Below are 12,191 nucleotides of genomic sequence, written 5' to 3'. Positions count from 1 at the left end.
GGGAAGATTTAGCACTGGGACTGTGCACAGAGCCAAGTGTCTGGATGCAGCATTCCCATTTCTTTTTCTGCACCAAGCAATGGGAAGCCCAGCAGCTCCACCATGGTCCTATGGGGACTGGGAGCAGGGGCTTAGGTCCCATGTGCAAACCCTAATGGGATAATGAAGTTCAGCAGCCACCAGGATGTTGCAGCTCAGCTGGAAGTCTGAGAAGCTTCATAATATTCATAAGCATCTTCTCCATCACAGAATGACAGGATGGTTAACCTTGGAAGGGAACACTGTTGGGGCCATCTGGTCCAACCTCCCTGCTCATCCTTCTGTAAAACACTTGATGAGCTACTTGACAGGAACAGATTTAAACTCCACCAAGACAGGAAACCTTCAGTGTTTTTACTACTGTACAATATTGCTCTGTAAAGAATTGAGTGCAATGGGGATGACACAATAAGGATGGGAATGTGCAGGAAATGGAGTAAGGAGAGGGTTTCTATTCCTATTTAATGGAGATTTTTAAGTCTTGCTCTTACAATTAAACTCTTTCTAAATAAAGGCAAAGCGCAGCTTTGCTGAGCTAGTGTGACAGGTGGTGATGATTACAGGTGGAAAAAAGTCAGAAGTGCCAGTTTAACTGTGGTACATGTAGCTATGGAAGCAAAATGATGTCATTCACCTTCTTCGGTGCTTGACACTTTGAGTGTCCTTTGGTGACAGGCAGCAGTCCCTGCACTGTGCTCTTTTTGAGGCTCAAAATGCTCCTGAATGACCTCTGCATTCACTGCTCTCTGGGAGATTTTATATTCCATATTTACTAGCTAATTTAACTTTCTACAGTCTGAAAATATATAACTATCTATCTGCATGTGAGTAAAAAATAGAGCTTATCACAAAAAGAGACAGGAAAATTCAATGCCTCCTGTTCCCAGTTACTTCTGCAAAACCAGAAATTTTAGTTTTCTCCTGGACTATACTTAAGCATGTAAAACTGATTTTCTTGATTGAACCTACTTCTACCTTACAATTTTACAAAACACAGGAGAGATTCAGGTCACGGGACTGAGGAGAATACACAAGCCTATTTAGGTGGAAAATACAATGCTTTCAAATAAAGTATCTTGAAAGCAGCTCTTAAGCATAGATGGCAAACTGCCTGGGACAGTGACCTGATGTTTTCAATAAGTGGTGACTGCACTCAAGGCAAAATGACAGCCTCATGCTGCAGGGAGAAGACAGACTGCTGGTCTCTCTGATGATTAAAATGGGCCTGCAAGGGACTCTTGGTGCTGCTGTCAGATTGCTAAACCAGCTCTTTCCAGACATGCAGTATGACAGATTCATAAATTTCTATTACAACTACCAGCACCTTCTGAAAATTGCCAGTACTGTGAAAAGAAAAAGTTCCTGTCTCAGGGCCCACTCCTCAATGACATTCATATGTTATTCAGCATTTTCACCCCCAGCCTCCAGGGGCTGGCCAATCATTTTAGCTTGGCTTTAACTTGCAGCTCTCTTTTATATCTTTATAGAATGAGAAAATCAAGAACTTTCAAATGACAATTCATCACACTGTACCAGTGGCCCAGTCATTTTTGGAAACATCTATTTTTAAGCTCTGTGAGCTGGCCACAAATCTAGCATTGCTTGCCACTCTCATTTCCCAACACACTCCCACAGATGTCAACAGGGGAACAATAAAGAGGAGGGTGAAAAAACCTATCAGCAGCCCCCTGTCTGGAGGTAAATGATGCATTGCATTGCATTCTTGTCTCCTGGACAGATGGTCTGCTTGCAGGAGTACTGCCATCTCTGTCCTTGATTTCTCTTCCTCTGCTGTCACCTTCTTCTGGTGTTTTGTTTCCCTCTCTGTCTCTCTCTTATTTCTAGCTTTTCAGGGTGCTGTCCTCCTAGTCACCCAACACAGCTCACACAAAGCCTGTAGGGAATACTCTTGTACCAGTAAAGACACCAGAGTGGACTTGGGCTTTGTGGACAACACAGGCAAAACAGCCACTCATGACAATTAAAAGCACAATCCTCAGCTACAAAAAAAATATTGCTTTTAATTACATCTCATACTTACAGTGGTGTCAGGAACAAAGATGTGCAGATACAGACAGTCTTCACTGACAGACTGTGGTGGGGCCTCTCCATCTCCTGGCTGCCAACATGCTGCCCTAGAGACACAGATTGAGTCATAATAAAAAAGGTTTTTACTCTTCTTCCACTGCTGCTATTTTCTTATATTTTGATGCATTAGTTAATAAAACCTTGAAACCTCTAAATCTTGATCTCATTTAAAACTGTGCCCACCTATAAGTTAACAACAGCTATGTTGGTTTGCATACCTGCACATAATGCCTTGCATTTGTGTGCCTAGAACCCCTCCTCAGAAACCTCCCCTCATTTTAAAAACCTTAAAACTTAAAAATATGCTTTAAAAAAACCTACACCTAACATAAAGTACACAAAACTAGCACCAGCTGTAAAGAGGGCAGGGCTGAGGCTCACAGGCAGTCTCCCCTGCACACCTACAAAATCCATTATTTTGCTGAAATGCTGGTTATTTATTTAAATTTCTAATAATCTGTGGGCTAGGTACATTTTGATTTATTTCCCAGTGGTCTGTGTGCTACATTTCATTGTGTTCAATTTAATTTCTAATGGTCTGTGGGAAAATTTGGTAACTTCAAAATTTTAATGTATTTTTTAAATCTCTTTGTTCTAAGCATCATAGCAGACCATTAACAGCATGAATTATTGTTAAAAGTACCCTTTCAATAAGAATTCAGTAGCCAGCCACATAGAGAAAATTATTTTCTGGCCATCATCTGAATGAGATTAATCTGCTCAAGCTTATCAAGCTTGAATCAAGTGGATGATTCTTGCTGTTCAGTGATAACCCACTTTGAAGCCAGTTCCTCTATTTCACAGCTTTATCCATAGCACACAATGAGTTAAGAAAAACTCACAATTTCTTAGTGAAGAAGCCAAAAGTGCTTCAGAAAATATGGTAATAGCTCAGAAAATTATTTCTAAATTATCATTTTTAATGCCCTTGTAAAATTTTGTCCTATAGGTGTAAAGAAATTATTAGAAAACTACAAGGAAAAGGACCAGATTTAATGGAATTCTACAATTTTTTTTTCCATAAGGGAGAGATTCATCTAGGATGGTGATGTCACTCAACAACTTTCACACTGACATCGTGGAGCACATCATCTCCAAAACAAAAAACTGCTGAAGCCATTTTTGGCAGAAAAAATACAAATTCCCAGGCAGGAGACCTGCCAGGACAATAGGTATTACATTATTAATCATACAGCTTTCCACAGGGCAGCAGAGATCATCACCTGTGATCACAGCTTCTTTTCTCCAGCTTGCAGGAGAAAGGCTGCCACCTGCTGAAGCACAGGAGCTGGAGACTCCAATAGCTGGCAAGTGGTTTTGGTTGGGTTGGTTTTTTCAAGTTTTTTAAGTGTTTTATCAAGTCCAAGCTGATAAATAAATATATCTCTTCCATCAGTAATGGCCCTGTGCTAATGTGAATTTCTTGTATATAAACATTTAGCATCAATATAAAATATATATAATCCTAAAAAAAAAATCAACAGTTTCTATACATAAAGTGAGGCCTCTCCAATTCCCCAAGTGTAAACTCAAATAACTGGTTTTTTAATCTTAAATGAATAACAGAAGATAACGGCCAAATTCTTCACTGGACTAAGCAAGAACTGTGGATTCAAAAGACAGGAACAGATTGACAAAGGTCCCCAAATTGCTTTGAAAATCTCAGCCAGGCTGCTCATTGAAACCCTGGGTTTTCAAGGGGAGATCACAGAGGCAGGTGATCTCTAAGCCCTACAAGACATCTCACAATGGCTCAGAAACCAAGAGCTGGTGCTATGTGTGCTAAAATAACACCTGAGGAACAAAAAGTCACATCCCACCAGATCCCTTGCCATGTACTCAAGGCTGTGGCTTCACACATCCACAGCTCAGGAGCATCCTGAAGGATGGGATAACCAAAGGCCAACTTTCAACTCCCCAAGTATTTGCCTTTCATTAGGTTTTGGACAGAAGAGATTGATTTTCTAGGCCCTTCAACCTGATCTCTTGGACACTAGCAGGCAGAGAATTTCTAGAGGAGGCCCACAGCTTCTGGTTACATCAGTGTTGAAGTGCCCCTCTTGGACTAAATGGGTAAAAATGTACGGCTCAGCAGGAGCAAAACTACTGGTATAAATATAATAAATACCTGTATAAATACTGTTCAGAGTGAAAATGGACTGACAGCAGACAATTGATGGGGAGTTATGCAGAGATTCAACAGAGTGTACAGGAATTTGCCTTTTGAGGTGCTTGCATTCTTTAACATATAGATGGAGAAATTATTCTCTTTGCTAATCAAAGTATCTATCTGTACTCTGTAAGTGGCTTTGCAAGAAAGGACATGAATATTGTTGTCATCCCTCCAGCAGCTTCCCCAGTCCTGGCTGGACCAGCACTCCTGCATGTTGGAATCCATAAAATCAGAGGGTTTTGGGAAAGCTGCAAAAGGCAGGCCTCAGAGACAGCAGAACTGTGATTAGAGCTAGGCAGTAGCCATAAGATTGGTCAGCAGAAAAATTATGTAAGAAGTAGAAAAGTAAGGACAAATAGAACAATGGTCTGTGTATTAATGCTTGTCTAGAATAACTCCCTAAGCTGCAGAAAAGTATATCTAGCGAGATATTAGGAAGTTTTAAGCTGAATAATGGAGCTAGAACCATTACTGTGTGCCTAGAACCCGTCCTCAGAAACTCTGCCTTATTTTAAAAACCTTAAAACTTAAAAATGTGCTTTCAAAACCCCACATAAACTGCACAAAATTGCCACCAGCTGTAAAGAGAGCAGGGCTGAGGCTCACAGGCAGTCTCCCCTGCCCACCTACAAAATCCACTCTTTTGCTGAAATGCTGGTTATTTATTTAAATTTCTAATAATCTATGCATTGTGTTTCAAGGCTTACAAGCAGGCATTGTATTCGAAATAAGCAGGCATTGTTTTAACCAAAGGTACGTGTGCTTATAGTGATTGGATGGAAGCACTGACAATGTGCTTCTGCTTTGTGTGATTGGTCAGAAAACTTTTAAAGTAAGTTGTAACATTAAGTTCTTGTTCTGCTGCCTGGGATGTGAGCTGCTGGCATCTTCCCACTGTCATACCCATGTAATGAGACTGATGCTGGAAAATAACTGCAGGTGCTCGGGGTTCCTCACCGAGCCACCGTGGCGTTCCAGCTCTCCAGCCAGGCAAACGGCTCCGGGGGGCTGAAGCGCCGCTCGCCCAGGGGAGGGGCAGCATAGGGGATGCCCAGGAACTGGCTGATGCTCTTCCATCCTGAGCCCACGTGGATCACCTGGGATTTGCCCATCAGGTACCCATGGGATGGGATGTACACTCTTGGGGTTGAATCCGATTCAGAAATGGGCTGGAGTAAATCTGCCAGAGGGTGAGCAGAGGAAACAAAACTTGTTTTTTCAAGTTGGGATGATTTCAGAAATGAAAGTTAGTCCCATTTCCCATAGTTTTAAACTGTTACGTTTAAAACTCTCATAACTCTGTTATGTTTAAAATTCTCTTCTTTAAATGAAACACAGCTAAATTTACTGTTTACTGTTACTGTATTCCTATAAAACAGTTCATTAAAAACAGTGAAGTGACACCTCCTGCTGTTTTTCTCCTAAAACGATGTATTGGATAGGCAGGAACAAAATTCAAAGTCATGGAACTAAAACCAAACCTGTAATGAACAATAAACACACAAGTCTACTTTTGTGTCTCAGTTTGTGATTTTTTTTTTTTACTTGGCAATGATAAACTGCTTTTTCTCTCATTGAGTCTCAACCTAGAAGATTCTCATTGACTTCACAGAATTTCAGTGAAAGGGAAAATTTTCTTCCTTTCCCTCTTATTGTTGCCTGGGTTCTAATTACCTTTAATAAATAAAATAACCAGTATTACATAAAAAGAAAACAGCCTCTTTTCAATCAAGGAGAATTACACTTTCAAACAAGCACATAACTAAATAACAAAATTTTTACTTATCAACACTGTCTACACAACTTCTTTTTCTCTCTTACATATTTTTCATTTATTTAAAATATTATTTCATCCTGTTTAGGAAGCAGCGATATCTGTTTGGTTTTTTTGTTTTCTCTAGAGATTGTCCTTAATACTTTCAATTGGCAGTGACTTTTCAACACCCCTACTGTTATTCTCCAAGCTTAAAAGGAAGAGCATATCAAAGCATCTTCTGCAGATGAAAAGCTAAGAGCTGGACTTGCATTACTGTTGTTGTTTGGGTTCACTACTCTGCAATTTCAAAACATCTTTCATAAACTAGACTTTTTCTGTTATGCCTGCTTCAGCACCAGAAATGATTTCATGCATTTTTAAAACAGCACTTGGGGATATTTTTCCCATCCTCTTGGCTGTAACTCCTCTGAAACAGCCATGAAGAAGTGTCTAGGAGACATCCATGTTGTTTTACGAGGTGAGGAATTCCTCAGTCCTCCATTCACAAGAATTGAGCACCACAGTTGAGGTCCTTCCTCCACAGCTCTGACCTGTTCTTACCTTGTCTCCTATAGATGTAGGTAGCAGGTTCTTTGAGTAGCACCCAGCAGCTGTGCCCTTGCAGGCCATGTGCACACATCTGTGTATCAGGGTAGAAAATGCACCTTATGGCTGAAGGCTGGATTTCCAGTGTAACCACTGAACATGACTGGTTCTTTGAACAAGCTGTGAGGTGAAGCATGAAGAAAAAGAGCAGGTAAAAATGTTCTCACATTTTGCAAGTCAGTGTTACACTGTTCTTAAAAGAAAGGTTTTACTACAAGGATATGATGTAATTCAGAGTAATGGGACATAAATGTCCCCAAAAGCCCATAATATTCTCCAAAATATCCAAAGTACAGAAGCTTATATTGGCTTTAAAATGGAATAATACAGCAAAAGAGCTATTATCACAGGTCTTAGAAGGAGAAAAACATAATCTAGGAAAGTGCTGATAACCTCATCTGAATTCTATCTGTCCCCACTGAGTAAGTGGGAATTTTCCCTTATTTCTACCACTCTCTGGCATTGAAGATTCCCCATTCATGTGAAATTAAAGGACTCTTCTGTCTGGTCAGGCTGTAGACTAAAGCAATTCTCTTTGTTCGCACTGCAGCTCAATCTCTGCTTCCTCCTAGCCCTCAGTTAACCCTTCCTCTCACACCACAGGTTGTTTTAGGTGTTGGCAGGTGGGGTTAGCAAATGGCAGTGGTTCTTTAGAAAAACAAGACATCATTGCTTTAATTATCTGCTATTATATTCTCCCAGCTGTACAATGCCTGGAGAAGTAAGAGATCTCCGTGCCCAAGAGGTGTCAAAATTACCTAATTACTGTATTATATTAGAGCATTTATATCTATTGCATGTCTCTCTAAACTACTTCAGACCCCCTCTCTCAGACCAGGAAACACTGGGATAGTCTTTTAAGACATGTAAAATCAGTGTATCTATGTCAGAAGTGGGAAAGCTGTTCTTGATTTTCAGGCTCACAGTATTTTCTGTAAAGCTGTGAATGACCATTTCTTACCAGATAGGCAAAAACCTCTGGCAGTGGAGAAGTCATTAGATATATCTCTGCTAACATGCACAACTTCAAAGTATGAGATGGCTGAATCCAGGAGAACAGATGACACATTTAAGGGTTGCCATGCATCCATATACTCTGTAAAATGAACCATAAAAAATAATATGACTAGAAGGAGAAGTAAAAATTTCAGAGGAACCTAACAAAGAGTTAAAAGTATTGGGGAGCTCCTCAATGAAGAAGTGTCATCTTCCTTTGCATCAACTGAGAATAAATTAAATATTCAAAGGCCTTTAATTGACTTGAAGGTCCGTTCCTGTGTTCAGAGGTCAGATATTAATTGGCTTTCAAAGGTGTTTAGTAAAGAAACAGGTAAATCCAGAGCAGATTTATCCAAGTCTGAAGATAAATCCAACTTGTTTAAATAAAAGATTTCTGAACAGCCCTAATTACATTGAGGGACATGGGTTCTAATGCTTGCACACAAGTTCCTGAACAGATACAGCCACTAAATTCTTGGAAAGTAAATGGAGGTTAGTTTGACCATTTTAATTTGATTTGGTGGAAAGAATTATATTAAATTCTATTAACAGTTTTAATGTCATGTAATTTCTACATAATAAGATTTCACACAATTTCACAGGCATATATATACACAAATACGTGCATATATGTAAATATAATCATGAGTATTACATATATGTATATTCCCATATACACATTTAACATCCATGCTCTTGTCTGAGCATGCATACACACACACACATGTACTAACTCTGGTATTCCTCAAGGACTGTCTCAAACTATATTTTAAAAAAATACCACAAACATTCTTTTCTCATACACAAACAGATAAAAATATCTGAGAACTTTCAATTTTGCACACAGAAGACAAAACAGAAGTTTTGGGACAGAATGGGCCTTTAATTATTTTAGTTCCTTTCAGAAGCTCAATATGTTTTAAAAGCAAAAGGTCCTGCTGTGGCCACTGAGTCCTAAACAGTAGCTTGGTGTTGCCCTGTCCATGTAATTGTAGGGTGAGGACAGAGCAGAGTCAGCTGCTCCTTTGCTATTCCTAGTGAGCAGGTCTTGCCCTTGAGTTTATTCACCCACACAGATGACAAAGTCTTGACCTGTAATTTCATTAAACATTTCTTTTATTCTACTGATAAATCAGTGACTGGCAAAGATGGCCAAATTTCCTTTCTCCCCCTCTGAGAAAGACAGTTTGACCACAGCACTCAAGATGAAATGAAGGTTAATGTGGTGTTGCACTGTGTTATGTTAACACCACAAGCTTTCTTGAGCCACAGAGAGGCAAAGTCATCACCAGTGCTAAATCAGAGGGGATCTGAATTAGTCAGGAGCAGTGACCCTGCAGTCACAGCTTGACTTGTGTGATAGACTCACTGCACTGGATTTTTTTCTTCCCTTTAAGGACTGACTACTCAATTATTTCAGAGGAACAGAGATATTTTAGTCATGTGGAAATGACTATTTTCCATACTGTCAATGGTTTCTCTTTTTAAAAACATCCACTATGAGCTGTTGCATAACCTGTGTTAGAAAACTTCAGCTTCTACATCTAGGGTGACAGTTTGTGGCACCTATTTAGAAAGATACTTTAAAATAAACATCAATTTTAAATGATGGAGAATTAACCATTACATCTCTCCAGAGATTTTCTGCCTGCAATACCAGATCCCCCAGCTCTTTCTTTTCCAGATTGAATCTTACAAATTTATGGTTTTAGTTTGTGTTTTGTTTGGGGTTTTTTTCTTTCTGAAGAACAAGAAAATATTTCTTTTATCAATATGACTCAAAGTTTGTTTTTACCTAAGAGCAATGTTGCCATCCTGTGCTGTCTACAGTACCAGCAGCTGAGGTCCTACTGCTGGAACAAGCAAAATCTCTCTAGGTTCAAACAAAAGCTTCAAATTACCAGCTGTGGTTCTTTCAAAAGAGAGCCTTGTCTGGATTCCACTGTAACACAGAAAGTCTGGGTGCACCAGTGGTTTTGGAAGATACTTCCCCAGATTCCATTCCCTGACTCACCAAGTGACCTCGGGCAAGTCTCACCATCCTCATTTGCCTCCATTTCCCACAGGCCAAACATTCAGAGGGATCCTCGCTCTCTCAGGAAGGAAATTCAAAACGAATCCGCAAAAAACAAAATAAACTTTTTGGATTTACAGCTCTGACACTTGAATTTTGCCTCCTATACCTAATTTCACAAGCTAAACTTTCTACCTTAGAAATTTCTTTTGTCCCTTTATGTGAGATAGAGTCAAGTCAGGAGCATACCTTTTATATACATGAGGCACACTGGGCACTTTGCAGCCTGTGCTAGGCATGGAAGAGTGACCACTCATGAAGCAAACATAGACAGCTCATACAATCCTATCTAAACTGATTATTCATTGCCCCAAATCTCACAGAAGTGACCCTTGCCATCTCCCACATGGGAGGTTCTTTGAGTTGGGTTGGGATTTAGATTGGTTTGGGTGGTTTTTTTATTATCCTCCATCCTGGATAAAGTATTCATGATCTCAGATCAGATTTAAATGCTGAGACTCACAGTTTTTTTATTTTCCTCTTTTTCTGCCCAGCTGACCCCAGATGCAGAGAGACACAGAAACATTAATGTTATTTTAACAACAGAGCAAAACTCTTCAACCCAGAGCCGTGGATGGCACCACTGTGGACACTGACAGCCAGCAGTGAGCTGCTAAAGAGATTTTGGATATTGGTTCTGCCCTTCTCCTGAAAGTAGATCCAGCAACACTCACAGCCATGACACCCACTTCATTCTGTTAGCAAAACACAATTTTCCATGGCTGATCTCAACTTGCCTCATGTAGAAACTGCTCTCACAAGGCAGAGCTGCAGACTGGCCCTGTGCTCCTGGCAATGCACAGTGCACCTGATGGGCTGGAAGACATTTCTGGTTTATAAATAGGTTAAGAGCTGACCTTCCAACCCACATTTTGGCAAAGGCTTTCATTGGATAATTACAGCCCTCTGAATCCAGCCATCCCTGTAACTCTTATTTCAAAATTATAGATGTCCTGTATAGAGAACCTCTCTCTTCCAGATGTTCTTGTTTGGGTAGGCAAGGTTTAAGACTGGATTTGCAAAAAGACTCACACTGGCCTTACTCTGCTCACACTGCAGTCACAAGACTGGAATAGATTTCCTGGCAAAGAGGTTATAAAATCTTTGCCATAAAGTCAACAAAAGTTTCATCACTGACTTCAGTGGAAGAAAAGAGGCATCAGTTATGAGTTTGCTACAAAATTTAACACTTGATCTAAGGAAACAGAGGTACCAAAATGCATTAAAATAACAAGTTACATTTAAAGGAAAACTTGTGAAGTTGAGGAGGTCAATATGAGGTTAAGGAGGTACATAAATCAGACCTCTGGGTTCAGTATGCCTGATTTATGTTTGAAAAACAAATTCTGATCTTAATTCTGAAATTTGTGAGCCATATTTAATACCCCTGACTCAAACCCAAAACATGCTTACAGACTGAACTCAGTGCTTTATATTCCTGGTTTTCAGAGGTTTTTTTCAACAGCCTGCTAACCTGTCTGTATACCAACAATCTTCAAAGCCAGCAAATCATCAACTCAGAGTGGACCTGCAGAAAATATACTCTTCCTAAAATAGAACTACTTCTTGTTTTTGTTGACCCATTGAGATTTCTATAATTCAAAATGAATTATTTTCTTTAAACTGCTGCATAATAACTGTAATCACACCTCAGACAAGTCTCAAAAATAACAACTGTGTATTTATGGCCTTTAGCAGGGAGCAATCTTGCTATGTTCCTGTTAAATACAAGCTTTCTGTCTCCTCTAGGGGTGCCAATTACAGCAAATGATATAGTAAGGGGATATTAAAAATGTACTAGGTATTTACCCAGGTTTAAAATAAGCAGTTTTCAAAAGGCTAAAATCCTCATATTTACAAACAATAAAAATCATACTTAAGACCAAAGATAGAGTAATTCCATATCAGAGATCAAATTTGCTGTGTGGAAGCATGACAAATCAGTTCTCAAAAATGGGTAAAATAAGGTTTTGTTTCACACTAAGGATGTTTCTGACAAATACTCAACATTATGGGAAAACAGAAAGATAAATGATGCTATTAATCACCAAAGTCAGCTACATCTGCATCTCTCTTGAGAATGGAAATACCCCATGGGCAGACACAGCTTGATGGGAAATTTACTCCCATGTTGGAATATCCTGTATCCACTGCTTTACTCAGTCCTGCCTCAAGGGAATGACTATAAATCACCAGGGGATCATAGCAGGCAGGAACAGGAAGGGCCTAAGATCATTACATCCACAAGCCAGGGTGGTTTCTCAGTTAATAACTTGATTTGCATGGAGTGGGAACAGAGCCCACATGATCTGCCTGTAATCCACAGGGCCATGCAGGAGCCACCCTGTAACGGCCACTGCCTCCTAACTGCCAAATCTAAGACAGATGGACATGCTCCAGTTAGAACTGAAGACAAAAATATTCATTAAAGTTTAGATAATTATTGGATACATAAT

General features: G+C 39.7%; 1 protein-coding gene across 1 annotated transcript in view; it reads right to left on the bottom strand.

Annotated features, from left to right (window-relative positions):
* The window catches only part of TG (thyroglobulin), a 146,386-nt gene that overhangs the window by 70,279 nt on the left and 63,916 nt on the right, over positions 1-12,191 (bottom strand). The window contains exons 36-39 of the mRNA XM_059846627.1: positions 7,624-7,758; positions 6,618-6,782; positions 5,258-5,480; positions 2,081-2,174 (exon numbers count right to left, since the gene is read on the bottom strand). Coding sequence (XP_059702610.1) covers positions 2,081-2,174; positions 5,258-5,480; positions 6,618-6,782; positions 7,624-7,758 — 617 coding nt within the window. The remainder of the gene's footprint in view (positions 1-2,080; positions 2,175-5,257; positions 5,481-6,617; positions 6,783-7,623; positions 7,759-12,191) is intronic.

This window comes from Haemorhous mexicanus, chromosome 1 (genome assembly GCF_027477595.1).
Source record: "Haemorhous mexicanus isolate bHaeMex1 chromosome 1, bHaeMex1.pri, whole genome shotgun sequence".
Classification (NCBI taxonomy): domain Eukaryota; kingdom Metazoa; phylum Chordata; class Aves; order Passeriformes; family Fringillidae; genus Haemorhous; species Haemorhous mexicanus.
Note: the sequence above shows the minus strand (reverse complement) of the source record. Positions and strands in the feature narration are given on the sequence as shown.